This window comes from Hypoxylon trugodes (genome assembly GCF_022578975.1).
Source record: "Hypoxylon trugodes strain CBS 135444 unplaced genomic scaffold F4822scaffold_3, whole genome shotgun sequence".
NCBI lineage: Eukaryota > Fungi > Ascomycota > Sordariomycetes > Xylariales > Hypoxylaceae > Hypoxylon > Hypoxylon trugodes.
Window position 1 is genome coordinate 2,155,064 of NW_026250018.1, and position 22,490 is coordinate 2,177,553.

At 47.5% G+C, this 22,490-nt stretch overlaps 5 protein-coding genes across 5 annotated transcripts; 3 read left to right on the forward strand and 2 right to left on the reverse strand.

Moving 5' to 3' along the window:
- The first annotated feature begins 255 nt into the window (after positions 1-255).
- On the forward strand, positions 256-12,764 carry F4822DRAFT_175206 (uncharacterized protein). Its single transcript, XM_051453333.1, has 4 exons — positions 256-713; positions 829-986; positions 1,040-11,734; positions 11,789-12,764. The coding sequence occupies exons 1-4, from the start codon at positions 659-661 to the stop codon at positions 12,479-12,481; spliced, it is 11,601 nt and encodes a 3,866-aa protein (XP_051316909.1). The 5' UTR covers positions 256-658; the 3' UTR covers positions 12,482-12,764.
- On the reverse strand, positions 12,765-16,154 carry F4822DRAFT_175300 (HET-domain-containing protein). The gene is made up of 3 exons (XM_051453334.1): positions 16,134-16,154; positions 15,286-15,944; positions 12,765-15,186 (listed from the first exon to the last, which is right to left on the reverse strand). The coding sequence occupies exons 2-3, from the start codon at positions 15,490-15,492 to the stop codon at positions 13,048-13,050; spliced, it is 2,346 nt and encodes a 781-aa protein (XP_051316910.1). The 5' UTR covers positions 15,493-15,944; positions 16,134-16,154; the 3' UTR covers positions 12,765-13,047.
- A 966-nt stretch (positions 16,155-17,120) lies between these two features.
- F4822DRAFT_426991 (MFS transporter) lies at positions 17,121-18,971 on the forward strand (the record flags this gene model as incomplete). The annotated part of the gene is made up of 7 exons (XM_051460663.1): positions 17,121-17,309; positions 17,363-17,487; positions 17,544-17,727; positions 17,783-17,831; positions 17,888-18,284; positions 18,382-18,685; positions 18,747-18,971. The coding sequence occupies 7 exons, from the start codon at positions 17,121-17,123 to the stop codon at positions 18,969-18,971; spliced, it is 1,473 nt and encodes a 490-aa protein (XP_051316911.1).
- Positions 18,972-19,129: 158 nt separating this feature from the next.
- On the forward strand, positions 19,130-21,012 carry F4822DRAFT_395715 (alpha/beta-hydrolase). Its single transcript, XM_051457450.1, has 5 exons — positions 19,130-19,516; positions 19,618-19,657; positions 19,728-19,852; positions 19,939-20,441; positions 20,509-21,012. The coding sequence occupies exons 1-5, from the start codon at positions 19,299-19,301 to the stop codon at positions 20,538-20,540; spliced, it is 918 nt and encodes a 305-aa protein (XP_051316912.1). The 5' UTR covers positions 19,130-19,298; the 3' UTR covers positions 20,541-21,012.
- F4822DRAFT_175397 (P-loop containing nucleoside triphosphate hydrolase protein) lies at positions 20,600-22,486 on the reverse strand. The gene is made up of 6 exons (XM_051453335.1): positions 21,765-22,486; positions 21,586-21,597; positions 21,433-21,491; positions 21,320-21,373; positions 21,084-21,245; positions 20,600-21,011 (listed from the first exon to the last, which is right to left on the reverse strand). Exons 1-6 carry the CDS (start codon positions 22,117-22,119, stop codon positions 20,751-20,753), a joined length of 903 nt encoding a protein of 300 aa, XP_051316913.1. The 5' UTR covers positions 22,120-22,486; the 3' UTR covers positions 20,600-20,750.
- Between the last annotated feature and the right edge of the window lie 4 nt (positions 22,487-22,490).

The window sequence follows — 22,490 nt, forward strand, 5'->3', positions numbered from 1 at the left end:
ATTACTGCAATCTAATCTCCAGCTCTCTTATCAGGCACGGATCCATCCTATTCGTCAAAGGCCTTGTGGGGCACCACGGATACGTACCTTAAATATATGGACATCTCTTCAATATAGCCAATCAAAGCGATAGCTTGTTCTAAGACCACCGGAAAATCTATTACGCCTAGCTTTGTACATGTACCATCCGTCAATCGTCGCGCCCACCTCTCGAAGTTACCTTAATGTCTGTCTAGCTTCCTTGTCGCGAAATTTCGAGTTTTTGAGCTAGGTACTCCAAAATCTTGACTCTTAACTCTTAACTCGTAAATCGCCAATCGTCAACCCCAGCCCAACACCCATACTTTTTTCTTTACGATCTTTCTAGTTTTATTTCGTGATACCCCCAATCATTTGATTTTTACGTACTACGGGCGTACGAATTGAGGCTTAAGTTTTTTAGTACCGTCGCGTTCCCTCCGTTTCTCCCCACGCGACATTCAAGTTCGTCGCATCTAACGATACCGTCGAGTTCCTAGCGAGAACTTGTTCGTTAACCTATTTACCGACGACCACCCATTTTCCACCGAAATAACGGCGTCGCATCGAACTCATGAATTACGTATGAGCCTTACATGACACAGCTAGGTTACACATCGCGCGTGCGGGGGCGGCAGCCATGTCGGGGCAAGCGCTTGAGGATATCATCAAGAGGTTAACGACTCAAGAAACTGGTATGCATCTTCGTCAGACTTACGGTTGCCGACCACCTTCAATACAGCACCGTCGCATCTTTTAACAATCCACATCACGCAATATTATATACAGAGCTAAGTTCTTATTTCGCAGAACCCAAATCAAAACTCGATGCCGCTACGTCGCTACGAGACAGCCTCGATGTCTACACGAACGGCCCGCATTATGCCGTCTTCCTCAAGCGGGTGATGCCCTTATTCATCATAATATTACGAGGGCCATGCCTATTCCAAAGCACATCGCCGGAGCAGGTGGGTAATGACTGCTTCCATATATAATCGCCTTGTGTTAACCTGGCTATTAGAAACTCCGGAACTGCGTTCTCGAGATCCTCCACCGACTCCCGACCCACCAGACACAGACTTTGCCGGAGTCTTTCGAACCCTATGCCGAAGAAGTCGTTGATATACTAATGAGCCTGGTTCGAAACGATAACGAAGACAATGCCACCCTATGCGTCAAAATCATCTCGGATATTATGCGACACCAGCATAAGATTCTCCACGGGAAGGTCCAGCCTTTCTTGGATTTGATACAAGAGCTTTTTGAGCAGATGGAGAAGGTCGTGAGAGAGCAACTCGATAATACAGCCACACCGTTTAATGCGTCCGGTCCGCCTTCCACACCTGGCAGTACCCAGACCAACTTCCAGTCCCCAAGGCCCGGATCACCAGTCGCATCTGTCACAGACTTAGGCCAGGATCTTCAACAGCAAAGCCGACCCTTGTTGAAAGGAATGCAGTCTTTCAAGGTCCTTTCAGAGTGCCCGATTATTGTTGTATCCGTATTTCAAACGTACAGGAATATCATCCAACAAAATGTTAAGGCATTCGTTCCCCTGATCAAGGCAGTTCTCTGCCTTCAGGCCAAGGCACAGGAGCAAGCTCATGCTGAAGCGAAAGCGAGAGGTACCGTCTTCGCGGGAGTCAGCCCGAATATCAAGAATCGTGCAGCGTTTGGTGAATTCATCACGGCCCAAGTTAAGACTATGAGTTTTTTAGCATATCTGCTTCGCCAATATTCTAGTCAGCTCGCCGATTTCTTGCCCACACTACCGGAAATCGTCGTTCGCCTACTTCGGGATTGCCCGAGAGAGAAGTCTGCTGCTCGTAAGGAGTTGCTGGTTGCAATTCGCCATATTATAAATTTCAACTTCCGAAAAATATTCCTCCCCAAGATTGACGAGCTCTTGGAAGAGAAGACGCTGATTGGTGATGGCTTAACCGTCTATGATACACTGAGACCGTTGGCATATAGTATGCTGGCCGATTTGATCCATCACGTTCGCGATTCACTCAATCCGGAACAGATCCGAAAGACGGTCGAAGTTTATACTAGGAACTTACAGGATAACTTCCCAGGTACTAGTTTTCAGACGATGAGCGCGAAACTATTGTTGAACATGGCGGAATGCATAGCAAAGATGCAGAAACAAGTCGATGCACGGCACTATTTGCTCATGATTCTCAATGCGATTGGTGATAAATTCGCGGCGATGAACAGGCAGTACCCTAATGCTGTGAAACTTTCTAAGCTCTATGCGCAGCAAGCCGCCGACCAGGTCCCCGACACGTATCTTGCAGATAAGGAGCATCATCCTGAGTGGGATGAAACTGACATCTTCACGGCCATGCCGATCAAGACATCGAACCCCCGTGATCGTGGGACCGACCCCGTGGCAGACAATAAGTTTCTCTTCAAGAATCTTATGAATGGTCTTAAGAATACCTTCTACCAGCTGAGAACGTGCAATGGATCGCTGCAGATTGACCCGAAAAACGCACCACAGCATTGGCAGGAGGTTTCCTATGGATTTTCTGCCGAGGAGGTTAAGGTCATAATTAAGCTCTTCCGAGAAGGTGCTTACGTCTTCCGTTACTATGAAATCGAGAAGCCGGCAGCGGAGTCACAGTATGCTTCACCTGTGGAGTATATGGCCAACTTTTACATGGTGTCTAGTAGCAAGGAGGAAAAGGACCTTCTTGAGACTTTCGCTACGGTATTTCATTGTATCGACCCAGCCGCATTCCACGAGGTATTCCAACAGGAAATCCCTCGACTCTATGAGATGATCTTCGAGCATACGGCTCTGTTGCATATCCCCCAATTCTTCTTGGCAAGTGAGGCTACATCACCAAGCTTCTGTGGCATGCTTCTGAAGTTTTTGATGGAGCGAATTGACGATGTGGGTTCGGCCGACGTAAAAAGGTCGTCGATTCTCTTACGTCTATTCAAGCTTGCGTTCATGGCAGTTACCTTATTCGCAAACCAGAATGAGCAGGTTCTCCTCCCTCATGTAGTGGACATAGTCACCAAGTCAATTGACTTGTCCACTAAAGCAGAGGAGCCCATGAACTATTTCCTGCTTCTCCGCTCTTTATTCAGGAGCATCGGAGGTGGAAAATTTGAGCATCTCTACAAGCAGATTTTACCTCTTCTGGAAATGTTGCTTGATGTCCTGAATAACCTGCTTATGGCTGCTCGTAAGCCTGCAGAAAGAGATTTGTACGTTGAACTGTGCCTTACAGTACCAGCACGACTCAGCAACCTGTTGCCGCATCTAAGCTTCCTAATGCGTCCGTTGGTCGTTGCGCTGAGGGCCGGTACGGATCTCGTTGGCCAGGGGCTTAGAACTCTAGAGCTCTGCGTCGACAACCTGACGGCCGATTACTTAGACCCAATCATGGCGCCCGTGATAGAAGATCTGATGAATGCACTATTCGAGCATTTGAAGCCGCATCCCTATAGTCACTTCCATGCTCACACCACAATGCGGATTCTCGGCAAATTGGGAGGCAGGAACCGGAAATTTATGACTGAAGCTTTACCTGTGAACTATCAGAAGTATGCTGATGACCCTGCCAGTTTCGACCTTCGTCTGATAGGATCGAAGAAGGACCGTGCATTCCCGGCCGAACTTGGTATTGACTTCGCTATCCGTAAACTAATGGAAATCCCAAGACCATCAAAAGCCAACTCGGCCAGGCAATTTGATGGATATTATAAAAAGCAAGCCCTGCAGTTGATCAAGTCTCAGCTCAAACTTCGTGTTGGTATCGATCATCTGCCTGAGGACCTGCCTCGATTGGTTCGCCTTCAAGTACAGGATCTCCTCGCTAGGAAACCGGCAGCCGATTTCGCAATATTCAACACGTCGGACCGCGAGCGATCTGTTGCCAAGAAAGATGAACAAGATGAGGTTACAAAACGCCTCATTAAGGCTATTATGTATGCAGAGTCACTTCCCGAGTTCCGAGAAGAAGCGGATGTTTTTCTCATGAATCTGTGCCGGCATTTCACCATCATCGAAATCGGGCGTGGGCTTGTGGATATTAAGAAAGAAACGGGCCTTTTCGATGTACAGGCGGGAGAGGGTCCCTTATACATCGACACTCGGGTTCTAGCGGATGCGATAGTCGAGTCGCTTGCTTCGGATCTGCCTGATGTGCGTGATGCCGCTTTTCGAGCGATCCGAGCGGTTTACGACTCTACTGCAACTATTTTTGGTTCTGAACTTAATGTAGGCCGGTTAGGATTCTTCAGCCATCTTAGTAAGACATTCTGCCATGCTTGCAATGAGGAAGAGTGGTACACAAAAACTGGTGGCAGTCTTGGTATCAGGTATCTCCTGGTTGAAATCGATTTGGGAGAAGCTTGGGTCTTATCCAAGCAGATGGACTTTATACGAGCTCTAATGTATGTGGTCAAGGATATGCCACAGGATTTACCAGAGAAAACCAGGAATTCGGCGCAAACGACTCTCGAATCTCTTTTAAGGAGGATCACTGCGAATGTGAAGAAAGAAGATGCATTGCCTCCCGCGCAGCCAAACCCACCTCATCCCAAAGCCTCGCGCTTACCGCAGATCTGCGTACTTTTCAATGATGAACTGTCTCATATGAACAGACACGTTCGGGGAACAGCGAGACGCTCACTCGAGATAATTGCCAACGCAACCAACGCAGAAATATGGGAGCTTTTGCAACCTCACAAAGATCGATTATTACAGCCTATCTACGCCAAGCCTTTGCGGGCGTTACCGTTTTCGACTCAGATAGGATACATCGATGCGATCGCCTATTATATGAGTTTGAAGCCTGACTTTGTCTCTTTCGATGATCATCTGAACCGGCTACTTATGGAGTCGCTGGCTCTAGCCGATGCTACGGATGAATCTCTGGCTGGAAAACATGCAGAATTTCGAACTCACGAATCCATTGTGAACCTTCGTGTTTCTTGCATCAAGATATTGAGCAAGGCAATGGGATTTGACGATTTCCAGAAGGGCCAAAACAATCCTACGAGGACCAAAATTGTCTCTGTGTTTTTCAAGTGCTTATATTCGGAATCCAAACCTACTATCGAGGCAGCAAACGACGCTCTGAAGGCTGTGCTCTCTCAAACCAACAAATTACCCAAGGACTTACTACAGCAAGGACTTAGGCCTGTCTTGGCTAACCTCCAGGACCCTAAGCGATTGAGTACCCATGGGTTGGATAACCTTGCAAGGCTTCTTCGTCTGCTTACTACTTATTTCAAAGTAGAAATTGGCGCAAGGCTGCTAGATCACATTAAGGTCCTCGCAGACCCAAACCTTCTTCAGCAGATCTCGTTCACATTCTTCGAGCAGAATAGTCAGATGAAAGTAGTTGCGGCAGTGTTCAACATTTTCTATCTCCTACCGCCCGCTGCAGAGCAATTCAAGGAACGACTTATCGACACCTGCTTGGAACTTGAGGATAAACTACGCCGTACCCACCACAGCCCCTTCCGAGCTCCGTTATATAAGTATCTTAACCGTTACCCAGCTGAATCCTGGGGTTTCTTATTGAGCAAATTGGAAGATTTGAAATACGGTCGATTCCTCGCCCAGGTCCTCTTGCATCCAGAAAGCAAGCCACTAAGAGAACATGCGGCCGCCAATATTGATGGGTTGATCAGTTTCTGTACCCAGGTTGTGAATGCCACTAAAGAGACAAGATTCGTAGCTGTCGTTAACACAATCAATGTCCTCGATTCACTAAGCCAAAATGCTAACACGCAAGGTTGGCTGGAACGAAAAGACATAATTGGATGGCTGAGGCAAGTCGGTAAGGAGCTTGAGCGCCACTTACGAACTAATAGTTTACCGCCGAACCTACGACTGCCCGCTGATCAAGCGGCTGAGCAACTTATGGGCATCTTCACCAAAGCCCTATCACTAAACCCTAGAGATCTAGATGCCCTCTTTAGCCTCGTGGACTCGGTTACTTCAGAAGAGTTGCGTGCTACGCCATCTCTATTTGACTTCCTCTATAATCATGTCATCCGTAGCGAATCTATCGACTACTGGAAATCCGTGATACTCCGTTGTCTCGACATTTATGCTGGGAAGAACTCTACCCAGAAAACGAAATGCTTCCTCCTGCGCAACGTCGTCAATCCCATTGTCGCCATGGATGTCATGCGTCATTGGAATCAGCCTAGAGCCCAAAGATTGGTGGATCGCGCGGTTATTGAGTCCATCAACGTTAAGATTTGGAAAGTCAATCCCGGCGATCCACAAGAGGATCTGGCACAACCAGGCATTGATCACACAAGAATGGAAGTTCTCCAACTTTCTGCTATGCTAGTGAAGTATCACCATTCCATTCTTCAAGATGCCAGGAAGGATATCATCAAGTTTGGTTGGACCTACATCAGGCTGGATGACGTGATCAACAAGCATGCGGCATACGTTGTGATAGGGTATTTCATCGCGCATTATGAGACGCCTCCAAAGATTGTCACCCAGGTGTATTACTCATTGCTTAGGACCAATCAGAATGAAGGGCGTGCGCTGGTTACACAAGCGCTCGAATTGATGGCACCCGTCCTACCTCAACGCTGTACAGCAATGCAAGGCGACCGTGGTGCCGGAGATCGCAACGCCGTTTGGGCCATGGCACCACGCCGCATCTTGGCCGAGGAAGGACAAAATGTTCAGCAAATGACGAGCATTTTCCACTTCTTGGTTCGACACCCAGATCTCTTCTACGAATCTAGAGATAAATTTGCTCTTCTGATTATCACATCTCTTCGAAAGGTGTCTCCTTTCCAGTCATCCTCAACCGAGAGCAAGAGACTCGCTTTGAACATGATGTGGCTGATTTGGCAGTGGGAGGAAAGAAGAGTTGACGGCAAGCTTAACGACGCCAAGAGGTCATTGTCCGAGTCACCAAATACTAAGAAACAACGATTAGACGGCGAACTAATCACTTCCTCCCCGCCAGCAGCGCGGCAGGTTGCTCAGGTCGACAGAGCCGAATTTCAGATCCCCGGCGGCTTCCGACAGAAGATGGTTAAGTATCTCATTGAATTCATTGCGCAACTAAATGAGAGATATCCGCTACCTTCTGCGAAGCCAAGGGATATCGCATTGACCTCTGGACCCGCCCTTCCAAGTCAGTCTACTGAGTTGTGCAAGAAGGCAATGTCACTTCTTTATAACCTCTTGCAACCGCGATACTGGGGCGATCTTGATGTTGACTTATTCCCGAATATCACCGAAGCTGTCCTAGCTAGCGAAAAAACTCAGAAGATCCTAACTGCTGACCCATCCGACAAAGACAACTATGATGAGAGGTTTATAACTAACATCCTGAACACCTTACAGGTGGTGAGGATTATCCTCAACTTCAAATCTGACGAGTGGATTCAGAAGAATATGTCGTCAGTCCAGAAAGTTATTGAGAAGTGCCTCAAGTCAGAAAATCCAGAGCTACAGGATTCTCTTCATCTAGCAGATAAAAAGTACGACGATGGACGCGATGTGAAATCAACCGTTCAGCGAATTCTTGATGCTGTGCCGGAGGATGTTCCAATGGAAGACGCAGACGCCGAGGGAGAATCTGAAGCTCCTACCTCGGAGATTATCACGTTCCTGTCCAACGTTGCGACGGAGTCGCTAACAGCTTCCAACTATGTATCTGGAGTGAATGTTCTATGGTCTCTAGGACAACGGAAACCTTCGGTCATAGACCAACATATCGTGTCCTTGATGAAGGCATTACAGACCAAACTCGCGAGAGAGCACGTCCAGCACTATGCGAGCGTAGCCGCACACCAGCAGATGAGCATGAGCAACATGCGGCCTCAGGACCAAAATCCACAACCTGGAGAGTTGTCACAATACGATCTCAACATCCAGACTGATCTGATGATCAAGGCCATTCAAGTGATTGCAATGCGCATGGAAATCCTTGGTGACAACCGTCGACCCTTCTTGAGCGTTCTAGCAACACTGGTTGAGAAGTCACAGCACATCCCACTCTGTGAAAAGATCCTTGATATGGTAGAGGGCTGGGTGTTCCGATCTGATGGCACATGGCCGACACTTAAGGAGAAGACCGCGGTTTTACATAAAATGCTTTCCTTTGAACATCGAAGCGACCCGACAATGCTAGGAAAATTCCTCGAGCTGGTAATCCGCATTTATGAGGATCCAAAAATCACGCGAACTGAACTTACCGTTCGCATGGAACATGCCTTTTTAATTGGAACCCGAGCTCAGGACGTTGATATGCGGAACCGATTCCTGACAATATTCGACAAGAGTTTATCTAAGACAGCAACAGCACGACTATCGTATGTCATTAGTTCGCAGAACTGGGATACACTTGCAGACTCCTTCTGGTTAGCACAAGCCGGTCAACTTCTCCTAGGAGCTGTGGAAATGAATTCTAGCATTCAACTACATCATCAAGACTTCCGAACACTTCCAGCATCTGTCGTGTTTGGTGTTTACTCTAGGGACACTAGAGAACCCTCCTCAATGGTTGATGACAAATATGAGACATTCATGGCCAATCACCGTCGTTTTGTTGCCGAACTAGGAGATGTTAAAGTTCGAGACATCATAGAGCCTTTGACTCAACTTCAACATATTGACTCCAATTTGTCTCATAATCTTTGGGTCACACTATTCCCGATGTTCTGGTCAGCTACTGCCAAAGAGGAAAAGACGGATCTCGAAAAGGCTCTAGTAGTGCTCCTTTCGAAGGATTTCCATTCTCGACAAATTGACAAGAGACCCAACGTAGTACAGACTCTATTAACGGGAGCCGCTAAAGCGTGGCCCGAGTGCAAGATCCCCCCACACATCCTCAAATTCGGCGCCAAGACTTACGACGCTTGGTATACCGCCCTAGTTCAGCTAGAAAATGCGGCTATCAGGCCGGATATCGACTCGCATAAGGTGCGAGAGAGTAACCTTGACGCATTAGTCGAATTGTACTCGAGTCTGAAAGAAGATGATCTATTTTACGGTACTTGGCGTCGCCGATGCCAATTTGTTGAAACCAATGCAGCCCTTTCCTACGAACAGAATGGGATGTGGGACAAGGCCCAAAAGATGTACGAAGCGGCCCAAATCAAGGCTCGAACAGGTGTCATTCCATTCTCCCAAGGCGAATATATGCTCTGGGATGATCATTGGGTTCTCTGCGCGCAGAAACTACAACAGTGGGATATCTTACAAGACTTCGCTAAGCACGAGAACCTTCAAGATCTTCTCCTCGAATGCGCTTGGCGAAGCATTGATATGTGGCAGAGCCAAGAACAGCGCGAGAGCTTAGACTCGATTGTGAAAGGGGTCATGGATGCACCAACAGCCCGACGTGCCTTCTTCCAGAGTTTTATGTCTTTACTCAAATTCCACAACAAGCAAGAGACTGCCCAAGATCTCTCTCGCGTCTGTGACGAGGCCATACAATTGTCGATCAGGAAATGGCACCAACTTCCAAAGCGCCTAACTGCTGCCCATATTCCCCTTCTTCACAACTTCCAGCAACTCGTCGAACTCCACGATGCCAGTGTTATTTGTGGAAGCCTAGCAAATACAAACCAGACGAATTTGGACGTTAAATCAGGTGAACTGAAACTTCTGCTTGGATCTTGGAGGGACAGATTACCAAATATCTGGGATGACATAACCGATTGGCAAGACTTGGTCACTTGGAGACAGCATATCTTTGGTTTGATCAACCAAACATATCTCCAGCTTCTCCCTCAACAAGGCCAAGGCGCTAATGGCGCTTCGTTTGCATACCGCGGTTATCATGAGACAGCCTGGATTATCAATCGATTTGCCCATGTTGCCCGCAAGCACAACCTACCCGACGTATGCATAAATCAACTCAGTCGAATTTATACTCTCCCTAACATCGAAATACAAGAGGCGTTCTTGAAGCTTAGGGAACAGGCGCGATGCCATTATGAGAACCCAGCGGAACTCTCTAGTGGACTCGACGTCATTAATAACACTAACCTCAATTATTTCAACAACCAGCAAAAGGCCGAATTCTTCACTCTAAAGGGAATGTTCTTGGAGAAACTCAGCCAGAAAGAAGAAGCGGACGCAGCCTATGGCACTGCGCTTTACTATGATATCGGCAAGGCCAAGGCATGGGCCGAATGGGGTTACTTCAACGACCGCAAATTTAAGGAGGACCCTACGGATCTCAATTCTGCTAGACAAGCCCTGACTTCCTACTTGCAAGCTATTGGTAGTTACAAGAGCGGCAAGGCTCGGAAGCTCATTGCGCGTATACTCTGGCTCTTGAGTTTGGATGACTCAAATGGCACTATCGCCGCTGGTTTTGATGATTACAAAGGAGAGACTCCTGTCTGGTATTGGATCACTTTTATTCCGCAACTCTTGACAGGCATGGCCCACAAGGAGGCCCCTAAAGTTCATGCGATTTTGTTGAAGATAGCGAAGGCTTATCCGCAATCGTTATACTTCCAACTAAGGACAAACCGTGAAGATATGCTCGCCATCAAGAAGAACCAGGAAGCTAAGGAAAAGGCACGACAACGAGCACAGTCAGCGGCAGGTAGTAACAAGCCGAGTAGCTCGCCGTCCCTAAGCAAGCAGGAAAATCCTCAGGTGAAACCGGACTCGTCTTCTAGGCCCGCAACCTCCAACGGGGAAGGTAGTGCACAGGCCAAAACAGAACCATCCGAGGCTAACGGAACACCCAATGCACCACAAGGAAATGGTACCACTCCCGCGCCCAATGCGGATCAGCAGTCGGCTGGGAAGGATGGCGCTTCTTCGACACCAGCGCATAAGAGACCACCCTGGGAGCTCACAGAAGAAATAATGTCTGTTCTGAAGACCGCCTTCCCACTCCTTGCGCTCTCCATGGAGACAATGGTTGATCAGATCCAAAAGTACTTCAAGTGCCCGCCCGACGAGGACGCGTACCGACTAATTATAGCACTTCTGAATGATGGGCTAGCATATGTCAGCCGCATGCCTGCCTCTTATGCTAAGGACGTGAAGCTACCAGCTGCTACTGAGACTAACATCACTCGATTTGCTGAAACCATTCTACCCGCACACATCAAAAAGTCATTTGAGGCAGAATTCGTTCAAGTGAAGCCGACAATGTTTGAATACATCCACAAACTCCGAAAATGGCGCGACAAGTTTGAAGAGAAGCTTGACCGAAGAAATCCGAAAGCTTACTTGGAGACGTACTCACGTCACCTAAGCGAATTCCGCTACCAGAAATTCGACGATGTCGAGGTCCCCGGTCAGTATCTACAGCATAAGGATAAGAACCAAGATTTCATTCGAATCGATCGCTTCCTTCCTAATGTGGATCTTGTCCGAGGCGTTGGCGGTTCGCATCGACGCCTCAAGATCCGCGGCCATGACGGTAGTATTCATTCATTCGCCGTCCAACATCCCGCCGCACGACACTGTCGACGAGAAGAGAGAATTCTACAACTGTTCCGACATCTAAACCAGACACTTGCCAAGAAGAAGGAAAGTCGACGTCGCGATCTTCAATTTACTGTGCCTTTGATTGTTCCTCTTGCACCACATATACGAATTGTACAAGAGGATACGTCTTACATTACACTACAAGGAATCTACGAAGATCATTGCCGACGCAACGGGATGTCTAAAGACGAGCCGGTCATGTTTACTATGGACAAGTTGAGGGGTCTGATTGATGCTAAGGCCAGCGTAAGTTCTATCCATCCCGAAAACGTCTCCACAAACCCTGACAATCTAATTCAGAGGCCCACTGAGCAGACACAGACGAGCATGGCACGTCTCGAAGTATTCACGGCTATCCAGGAGAAGTGGGTTCCACGCACAGTTGTCCTAGAGTATTTCCAGAGCATCTTCCCGGAATTTTCCGAGTTCTGGTTATTCCAACGACGCTTCTCTTACCAACTTGCGGCACTCACGTTTATGACGTACATCCTTTACAGCACGAACAGGTATCCTCACAAGATCCACATCGCGCGTGGCTCGGGTAAAATCTGGGGTTCCGAAGTTATGTCCTTCATGGCACCCGGAAAACCCTTCTTCCACAATCCTGAGCCGGTACCATTTCGTCTCACTCCCAACCTACAAACCTTAATGGGCCCTCTAGCCACAGAGGGTATATTCAGCTGCTCAATCATGGCAATTGCACGATGCCTGACTGAGCCCGAGTTCGAACTCGAGCATGCGCTGACGCTATTTGTCCGAGATGAAGTGATTTTCTGGTTTACCAGCAGTCATAGAACAATCCATCTCAACGAGAATCAACTACGCGAAACAGTTCAGACGAACTGTGACATGATCGTCAAGCGCGCCGTAAGCCTAGCACAGAGTCCAGTGGGCAACCTACCGGCGAACCAGACAGTCATTGATCTCATCGCCCGATCTGTTAACCCCATGAATCTGGCGCAATGCGATGCTCTTTGGATGCCCTACCTCTAAAACAAAAAGAAAAAAAATATACTCATGGAAAATTGCCAATCAGGCGTGGTGGCTGGGCGGCTCACTTCTCTTCATTTGCGATTCGGTTTCACAAAGGGCGAGGCTATTTTGTAGCAAGGCGTTCGGGGAAAAGGTGCTAAAGGTGCATGTAAAGAGTTAAAAAGGGTTCGCAACCCAGCTCTATTCATCCGTTCATCGGGTCAAATGGCCGGCATAAGGACCTAGGACAATATTCTAGTACTTGAGAGGACGAGTACTTTACTCAAGACTTGCTTTGTTGCGGCGGTTTTACTACAGATAGGGTGTCTTTAATGACGCCATCATATATGCTATTAATACGATGAATTTCTATAAAAATTAAAAATCAATTGTTCTGACTTGCCTTAAGATTATTTATTAAGTGTGAATGTCCATTAGTATTAATGAGATGTAGTTTCAAACGCTTCTAAACTTCCCCCATTCATAAAAAGACAATGTTCCAAAGGTAAATCGTTGGGAAAAGCTCCCAGAGAATGAACTGTTGCGACAGGAACGGCCCATTCGACTTGACTGCTCAGCGACATCCATCATCTTATTTCGAATAACATCGATGCTGATGAACTTGATAGTGCTTCTCCGTTCATCATACCGTCAACATAACACTCGCCAATAAGCTGGTAGAAGGTCTGAGGTTCGCTTTCCAAACGCACCCGCGGTTCTCGCTTGGTCATGACAGGCACCGAGTTGACTCTGCCTGGTGTTTTAGCAGTGTTGCCATTCGTCTCCGTTTCATGATTCCTATTCTCTTGTTGGAGGCTTAAACCCGTAGCCTGTGCTGTCGACGAACATTTTCTTCGAGCTAGGTTTATCCGCCAGAGGTGGAAAAACCTCTGTGCCACTTTCTTATCTATTTCTCTCTGCTTCTCCTCTCTGCGCCGTGTTTCTTCGGCCACTTCGTCGCTTGATTTTGTGAGTTCGCGGAGGATGACAGGCACACTACATCCATACAGAATGCATATTAGATCACCTTTCCTACTATATTGTGGCGCCAGCCCAAGTCTCTGGCCATCCTTCGTCCGCATCAACTTTCGATTCCATATCACAGACTGAACTCTTCGTAGAACCTCGCCCACCACGCTGCAATTTCCCCAATTGAGTATGTCCTTGGTATTCAGTACGTCTCCTTGTACGCCTTGCCTCAGGGCGTGGCGTAATAAGCGGGAATAGTATCGTCTTGCATTTTCACCTGTTGGACTTCGATCCGCTACAAGAGTCCGCCAGAATTCGTCAAGCAGGCCGGTGTCTAAGTCCATGCGTTCCGCATCTTCTGGTGGCATTCGCTGCGCGTATTCCCGTGCTATGCGTTTTGCCATCACAATCCAATCATTTGGAATATTCCCTTGCTGCGATGAGGATTTCAACTCTTTCACCTCATCCAGGATAAACCCCTCCACAAACAAGCTGTGGTAATGCAGCCCATTTAGTTCCTCGTTAACACTATACTTGGTCACGCCGTCTTCGATCCGGAAATTCTTCGTGAGTCGACGGGTCCCGGCTGCGCTGTATACATGTTGTGGTGGAAGCGCAACGAGACTATCCGCATTCTTGCGCGTCATCCTTCGACCTGTGCCGTCCATACCAAACGCCGCTCGAGCTAAAGTCGGCGTCCATGATGGTAACGTATCTTCCCCTTCTTCGCGCGGTCGTTTTGAACCGGTCTTGACACGCCAGTGGGTATCTCTCTCCTCATCCTCGTAATCTAGTCCATCCGGCAATTCTGGAACCGGAGCCCACGGCCGACAGATAATGTCAAGGGCGCGGCTCTTATCAGATTTAGTTATCGCCCATTTTACAAACTGGACGTAAACTTCTGATAATGGAAGTTGGTAGTCAACGGGGTAGGGCTTAGAAACAATTTTAGTTTCCAGTACCTCGATAAGTTTCTTCTTGATATCGTCCTTCCAAGACCATTCTTGGATTACATCCTTCCCGAGGTTCATGGTGACCGGGACTGTGTCCCTTGCAATTGCCAGAAGGGCGTAAATAGTATCACGGGGCTCCGTTGAGTCGAATGCTATGAGTTTCGAGACGAGATACTCAAGGCTAAATTGAGCCTGTCGCTCTCCTCCGGAAAGGCGTCGAAAGAGGTTATTAGTCTCTTCGACTAACTTCGTGGCGCTCAGTTCCGATACATTCCCGAAGAAATCAGGCATATGCCCTAGGTCTTTGTTACTTTTCATGACTTTAGAGACCTCCCGTGATCCTGTCTCTACTTCATTAAAGAGCGATATAGCATCCGCGAAATCCTTCCATCCAATCCTTTCTGCGCCACAGAGGAGTATCGCTTCTTTAGCGATAGCAATCTCTTGTACAATCCACCGGCGAGAAAACCATGACCGATTCATTAGCGTCGACAGGGCCTTCCATTCTTTCACAGTAGCATTATCTCGAATCAAGCTATCAAATTCCCCGAGATTGAGAACTCGATTTTTCATGAATTGTATGGCTAGAGTGCTATTATCGCCCTCTTCGCCAAGCCATACAAAAACGCATTGTGCTCTCCCGTAGATGCTTGACATCATCGGCACTTGGTAGTTCTTTTCATCGGTATTGTCTTGGTTCATACAAATGAAATCTATCCAGACTCTGAGCACCCCGGAATTCCGAAGTTCTTCTATGGCAGGTTTGAGATTATTTGGTATCGAGAACGTATGAAAGCCACTGGACTACATCGAGTTAATAACACTTTCGCCTGTGGTAAGACCAAAAAGGGGGCAACGCCATGTCAAGACCATGTTATCCCGAGGGAGTTGTTGCTGGCTTACGTGAAGAATTCGGATCATATTCATGCCTCCTTTTTCACCCCAACGCCATGACAGAGCAGCATATTTTCCCACATCGTCGAGCTTGAACCGCTTGAGTTCGCATTCAATTAAGTCCTGTCGGTTGTCATGTATCTCTAGGATACGAAGCTCCTTAGAAGGGTCGCTTAGTGGGCAACATTTTTTGTATGAGTATAACGGATCAGACATTAGATTAAGGGGGCTATTAATATTATAGAAACAAATAACTAGGGGAAGTATCAAGGTGTAATACTGGGAACCAGAAAACCCATAACAATAAGACTAGCTTCCTCCCGTAACCAGTTATTAATGGGAAAACGAGATGCGATATATACCTAATTACTTTCACTCTTCCTAATCCACACACACTTCCAGTCCATCAAGGGAAGGGAAAAAAAACAAGTTAAAATCGATTCGCCCGTAACGTTAGGCATGGGACCATCTCATCTCCCCGGTTAGATCTTGCCTATGCCACGAGGGGTATGCAGGCTACAATCACACAAAACTCGCCGGCTCACAAATCTGCCACAGAAGCAGGGCGACGGGAGTCCCGCCGGATGCCGGCTCCACATGATGACTCATGGGTGCTGAAGGAACTGTGAGTAGGAAGTCTTGTAGTTGACCCTTCAAACTCGAGCGAGCTTTACCCCAAAGAACTAGGCCCAGTTAAACACGATCATCACATGGAATTAAACTTGGGCGCAGACGGGTGTGATAGAAGAAATCGTACGGACGAGGAATAGGGCAAGGAGTTTAGGACAAGCCACAGCCATGATCGTATGCACCTTACGTAGCTGCGGATACTATCTGGTTCTACTCGGGGGACGCACCGAAATTATACTAGTGGTGTGAGTACTTTTTGGTAGCGTAACCAGTTACCTGATTTAATAATCAGCATCATGCATGGAGGTGGGAATGTCTTAGAAATTCTAGGTCAGCAAGGCTATGTTATAATAAAAGAGACAACGTATTGGACCGATAGCCCTAGACCCTGTCATGGGCCTAAAACCAGCCGTGTCTTATGCAAGAATCCTTATTAGGGCACACCGAGATCATCCCATCTCATACCCGATATCTCCTCTGCCTTTCAATCTGAGAGGCCGGTCTTAATCGAGCCATTCACGTAGCATTTCCGATTCAACGTCTGTGTTTTAACTTGTAGGAAGTACAGCCTTGGACTATCTCTCCAATTGTTTCCGCTGCCATCCCCTGTTTCTTATTTCCACTTATCTTTTTTCCCTCTTCTTTGCCCCCACCCAACTTGTGTGACATGCGGATCGGACCATTGTTTCCGTCGCCCGGGGGATTCGAACTGTGTTAGGGGTTGGAGATGCTAATGCATACTCCCGTTTCCTGGTACAAACGATTCCAGTAGCAGTCGAATGCAGTTCCATGGGTTAATTAAGATATATACCGGACTTAGCCCCGAAGGTAATTCTATTGCCCGAATTATACATGCTAAGGTGACATTCAATCCGGGTACTCTTCGCTGTGCTGTCCCCGTGGTCCGGTTAAACCAATCGTCCTAGACTATAAAACTGTCCTACCCTCCCTTAAAAGTCGTTGTTCTTTCCCATGCCGCTACCTACGTGGCTGCTGCTGTACTACACATTGCCAGACGGGATATACTAATTAGTTAGCGGTACCTACTCATTGTTTCTATTAAGACCGATGGGAGAGGACTAACGGCTGGAATCCATGAGTCTGAAGAAGGAACGCATCTTTCAGTATACGTTAGTATTCCATCTTTAGGTTTTTCCATTAATTATATATGTATCCAGTGTTCTAAACACTACACTATAGGAGATACTCACATAATGGATCCCAAGGCATATGGCCCATTAGTCCCCGATATCGAAGAGCCTAGCAACAAGACCAGTGCTGCTAAAATAGTGAATGAGATGATAGTCACTACCGAAAAGGGTGGCGAGTCCCAATCCCTAACGAAAGGCAAAATAGACCCTAAAGAGAGCGCGCTTGTGCGCAAGCTTGACTATTTTATCATGGTAGACACTCACACGGATTGATTGTGAGGAAGAGGTGCTTATACTCCTGATAGCCGATTATTTGCATTATGTATTTCCTCAATTATGTCGATCGTAACGTTATCTCGCAAGCCCGGCTTAATCATTTCGAACATGATCTAGGCATGTCGGGAAACGAATTTAATGTTGCGGTTAGCATGTAGGTAAACGCCGGTTTACAATAGCAGTACTCCCAATCTAATTACAACGCCACAGCCTCTTCGTCGGATATGTACTCATGCAAGTACCAAGCAACGTGTTGATCACACGTATCAAACCGGGGATTTATATGTCCGGGTGCATGTTCCTTTGGGCTGTGGTATCTGCGTGTACCGCTTCCGTTAAGGGGTATGGGGGATTGATAGCTTGCAGGCTCTTCCTTGGGATCGCAGAAGCTCCCGTGAGAAACCGAACTGATCCCTTCCCCTTAGGGAGACGTGGCTGACACGGCAAAGTTCTACCCGGGCGCCACATACATTCTGGCCATTTATTATACCCATAGTGGTTAGTTCTGAATCCAGATGGCGCTTTTGAGGTCGAAATTAACTATTAGCCCTCAGAGATGGCCACGCGGGTTGGCCTCATGTACTGTGGTCAGCTTCTGGCTACGGGATTTACCGGTTTGATTTCGGCCGGCGTTTTTGCTGGGATGGATGGTCTGCGAGGATTGACAGGCTGGCAGTGGCTATTCATCATCGAAGGCGCCCTCACAGCATTCGTGGCGTTACTCGGCTTCTGGCTCCTACCAAACTTGCCCGAGGACACATACTGGTTGAGTGCAGAAGAGTGTAAGTTAGTACGGGCACGCATAGAGCGCGACAAGATCAGTGACGCCCTCAGCGAGGTCAGTGCATGGGAGGGCCTCAAGCAGGCTTTCAAAGACGAACGGACATGGCTCTTCTGCTTTATGCAGATGTTCCATTTGTCGGCTTGTTCATTCAATACGTTCTTCCCGACGTAAGTACCCAGCCTTCCCCTACACCCCCTTTTACAAGGGACGTTGAGACTTGGGCCAGGAATGAAGGAGCCTCACTAATGCCGCCTCAAATGGTAGTGTTGCTAAAACACTTGGTTACAACACCACCGTCACTCTCCTATTGACATGTCCGCCGTTTGTACTCGCCGGACTTGGTAGTATCGTAGTTGGTTGGAGTTCTGGTAAGTTGAACGAGAGAACATGGCATATCACTGCGACGCTAGGTTCCGCAATCATCGGGTTCGTAATAGCTGCTAGCACTCTCAACACAGCAGCGCGTTACGTCGCTTGTTTTATTTTCCCGGTCGGCGCATTTTCCGCCAACTCGGTAATCGTCGGCTGGGCATCGTCGACTCTAAGCCAAAATATAGAAAAGAGAGCCGTGAGTAATGAATTACAAGCCTTATGCGCGATCTAGGAGATGTGTTGACGTAGCGTTTTAGGTGGTGCTCGCGATAACCAATGTCTTTGGCCACATTGGTTTTATATATGGCGCATATCTATGGCCGGATAGCGATGGACCACGATATGGCATTGGTTTCGGCGCATCTGCTGGCTTTGCACTGCTTTCCATCTGCTGTGCTTGGATTATGCGAACGTTGTTGATTCGGGAGAACCAGAAAATCAGGGAGTCGACTTTGGAGCCAGTCAACTTGTACAGCTACTAATTTGAGCGCGATGGCCAGTGTTGAGAATAATAACCTTTACTTTCATGATCAATTTAGAAGATACCTAGGTAGAAAATCAATCATATTATGAAGATAACATTATGAAGATGACGTATCTCTGCCGTCTCGGCGCATGTAACCGGCAAGAGCCGATAAGACCTCCGATATCGATTTGTAAGTACCAAAGTACCTTCTTTAATTCTTAATAATTTGCAACTTTCCCAAATCTCTCACTAGCAACAACAACGTCGAGGTGCGAGACACTGACGGCTCAATCTACTAATTGAAGTCGATTACTATACTCGAGTGCGATTCTTATACCGACAGATGAACCTAATTTCGAATATGGCAACCCGGCGCATGGTCTCGCCCCTCCGAGCCGTCATATCACGGTCATATTCCTCAACGGCCGCTGCCCACTCTAGACTCCAATTAGCTTACGACCACCACGAGCCCCCGAAAGACGGACGGCATAAGCAGGATGCGCCTATAATATTTATGCACGGTTTGTTCGGGTCGAAGAAGAACAACAGGAGCGTGAGCAGGTGAGTTGGAATTGGATCAAACAGCCCCTCTACTAGCATGCGCAAGAGCTTCAGTACGGGCATATAAAGATAGTAGAGAACTAATCAGGGGCTGTTTATAGAGTTCTAGCTAGGGACCTTAAGCGCCATGTATATACGGTTGTAAGTCTCCGTTGCTCTCATCCCCGGCTTTTCCTCCACTGGTTTTGCTCTGACACCCTCTCCTTTACAGGACCTACGCAACCACGGCGAATCCCCCCACTCCTCACGACATGACTACCTCGCTATGGCCGACGACGTCGCAGGCTTCATCCATGACCACGGGCTACAAGACACGACGCTCATCGGCCACTCCATGTGAGTTCTACTCCATCTGAAGCGAACTTACCCCCCGACCCTTCCTATTTTCGCAAGCCAGGAAAAAATACTCACACCAAACCCAGGGGCGCCAAAACAGCAATGACCCTCGCCCTCTCCCAACCCTCCCTAATATCCTCCTTAATATCCGTAGACAACGCCCCCATCGACGCCGCCCTCGGCGGGCCCTTCGCGCGGTACGTCCAAGGCATGCGACGCATCGACGAAGCCAACGTAACAAAACAAGCCGACGCCGACAAGATCCTCGCTGAATACGAGTCCGAATTGCCTATCCGACAATTCCTTCTCGGAAACCTGCACACACCCGACCCCTCGCAAAATATAAAACGTTTCCGCGTTCCCTTGGGTACATTAGGAAAATCATTAGATAATCTCGGTGATTTCCCGTTTAAAAACCCGGGAGAAGTGCGATTTGAAAAACCAGCATTGTTTGTGCGTGGTACGCGAAGTAAATACGTACCTGATGAGGTCATACCGTTGATCGGGCAGTTCTTCCCGCGGTTTAGGATGGTGGATATTGAAGCCGGCCATTGGGTTATTTCGGAGAAGCCGGAGGAATTCCTTCGAGGTGAGTAGATGCGACGTTCCCCGTAATATTTGTTTTCCAGTCCGTGAACTCATAGAATGTTGCGCAGCCGTTATAGAATTCCTAACGCCGAAGGAGTAAAAACCCGAAGAAAAGAGAAGCGAACGAAAGTAGACGACATTTGCATATATATCCGTTTTAGAAGGTCATGTATCATTGCATAAGGGGATATCATCTATAGAGGACAGTTATATACACTGACGCCGCTCAGCGTCAAAAAACCTAGGCGTTTATTGGGTTACCAGTTTGCTTGCCGAATGAGAATAGAAAAAGACAGAGTTCTTGGGCTTCTTAGCAAGCGCAGGCTGAAGATGAGTCGGACGAAAGACCTAGGTCTATACCAGTGCTATTAGAAGCGGGCGCCGCGGCGGCTAGAAGTTGGGGTTTTTGGACGATTCGATCGACGACCTCGACGAAGGGCTTCCTAATGTTTTCTTTCGTCTTGGAGCTAACCTCGCAAAAACCGGCTCCTTGGGAATCGGCGAACGCTTTGCCTTCTTCGAAGGAAACGGCGCGGCCGTCTGTAGCCACTTTATCCAACTTACTTCCCACCTTTCAACATATGGTTAGTTACGATCGAATATGAAGTTGGGGAAAGAAGAGATTATGTTAGAGATATGATACCAAATAGAGTACGGCATCCGGGGAGGCATTCGACCTCGCCTCTTCGATCCATTTTTCCATGCTAAGGAAGCTTTTCCGGTTGGATATGTCGTAGACTATAACGACGCCATGTGCGCCACGGTAATAACTAGTTGATAAGGTGCGGAACCTTTCTTGACCGGCCTTCAAATAAGAAAAGAATTGTTGGGTCAGATATGCTACAGAGGTAAAATGGGTGTAGAAGCATGAGTGCTTACGGTATCGAATAAATTCAATCTATAAGCTTTACCTCGTACGGCGAGCTTTTTCATCTAGATGCAGAGCCGCAGTTAGTATGAGGTGATCTGTGGGCTACATCTCATCTGCTTGCCTTGAAATCGATACCGATTGTTGCTGTCGTCGACTCCGGATCGAATTGGTCATCGCAATCTATGGAAGTGTTAAAACATATTTAAAGGAACACCAACTACCAAAATGCTTCATAGTAAGGACAAGAGGGTTAGTTTTGATGGTTTATACATACATCTTAGCAGCACTATTCATTACGCAAATATATTCCATCAGCCTCATTCTTATAATGACGTAGCAAATTACCAAGAATACGTTCACCCATCCATCCGCCGTGCCGCATGCTTCCGTATGCCTGCACGGCGATCTAGCGGGCTCGGGGTTTTCTCGTGTAGTAATTAGATAATTCCATACATGCAGATTTGCCGGCGCCGGAAGGGCCGATGATCAAGACCTTGAGCACCGGGAGCGTGTCCTCGGATACCATCCTCTTACTCATTGCCATGTCGGTCAATCCTATACCCCAAAAACACCGAACTCGAACAATCGTATCCAAAGGTAATGAGTATATAAACCAGATTATTAAATAGCGGTATTCTCGGTGTGAGATGCTATCATATGTAATAGGAATAGGCGGATAGTTAGGTAGGTTGGCAGGGGGAAAGTAAGTTGATTGTTCTTTTTCCAAAGTATGCAAAAGCTTGGCCTTATCCTTCCTTAGGTAAGTGACGGGTCGATAGGTACATGTAATAACAAATGATTTGGTCATGCGAGCAGAAGTCTACGCGCTACTATTTTCTAAGTGGCGGTTTCCACTTGCCTCGCGGGTGACAGTTCAGAGTTTAATCTCCAGTGCATGCAAGTAAGTAATACCTGCTGTCAGAGGATACATGTAATTACAGGTTATCGTCATTTGGTCTGTGACGTAGGTATATATGATTGGTGGAACCCAACTTATGCCAATTTAGTTAGGATTATTTGATCAAAGTTGTAAATCGACATTTGGCTTGGCAATAATTCATAAAGGGCGATAAGTACCTGTATATAGTTATGAGGCATTCATGAGGGTGACATCCGGGCGGTCTCATAATTAAGGGATTTTGCATCAAAAACAAGGCCTATTGGGATCGGGTAAGCGCT

Coding starts and splice junctions, on each gene's coding strand:
- F4822DRAFT_175206 (XM_051453333.1), top strand. CDS start 659: ATGTCGGGGCAAGCGCTTGAGGATATCATCAAGAGGTTAACGACTCAA. Junction 714..828: donor GTTAACGACTCAAGAAACTG/GTATGCATCTTC, acceptor CTTATTTCGCAG/AACCCAAATCAAAACTCGAT. Junction 11,735..11,788: donor TGATTGATGCTAAGGCCAGC/GTAAGTTCTATC, acceptor AATCTAATTCAG/AGGCCCACTGAGCAGACACA.
- F4822DRAFT_175397 (XM_051453335.1), bottom strand. CDS start 22,119: ATGACCAAATCATTTGTTATTACATGTACCTATCGACCCGTCACTTAC. Junction 21,374..21,432: donor CAATCGGTATCGATTTCAAG/GCAAGCAGATGA, acceptor CTCTGCATCTAG/ATGAAAAAGCTCGCCGTACG. Junction 21,012..21,083: donor CGGATGCCGTACTCTATTTG/GTATCATATCTC, acceptor ATATGTTGAAAG/GTGGGAAGTAAGTTGGATAA.
- F4822DRAFT_395715 (XM_051457450.1), top strand. CDS start 19,299: ATGAACCTAATTTCGAATATGGCAACCCGGCGCATGGTCTCGCCCCTC. Junction 19,853..19,938: donor ACGCTCATCGGCCACTCCAT/GTGAGTTCTACT, acceptor CACCAAACCCAG/GGGCGCCAAAACAGCAATGA. Junction 20,442..20,508: donor GCCGGAGGAATTCCTTCGAG/GTGAGTAGATGC, acceptor AATGTTGCGCAG/CCGTTATAGAATTCCTAACG.
- F4822DRAFT_175300 (XM_051453334.1), bottom strand. CDS start 15,492: ATGTCTGATCCGTTATACTCATACAAAAAATGTTGCCCACTAAGCGAC. Junction 15,187..15,285: donor ATATGATCCGAATTCTTCAC/GTAAGCCAGCAA, acceptor AACTCGATGTAG/TCCAGTGGCTTTCATACGTT.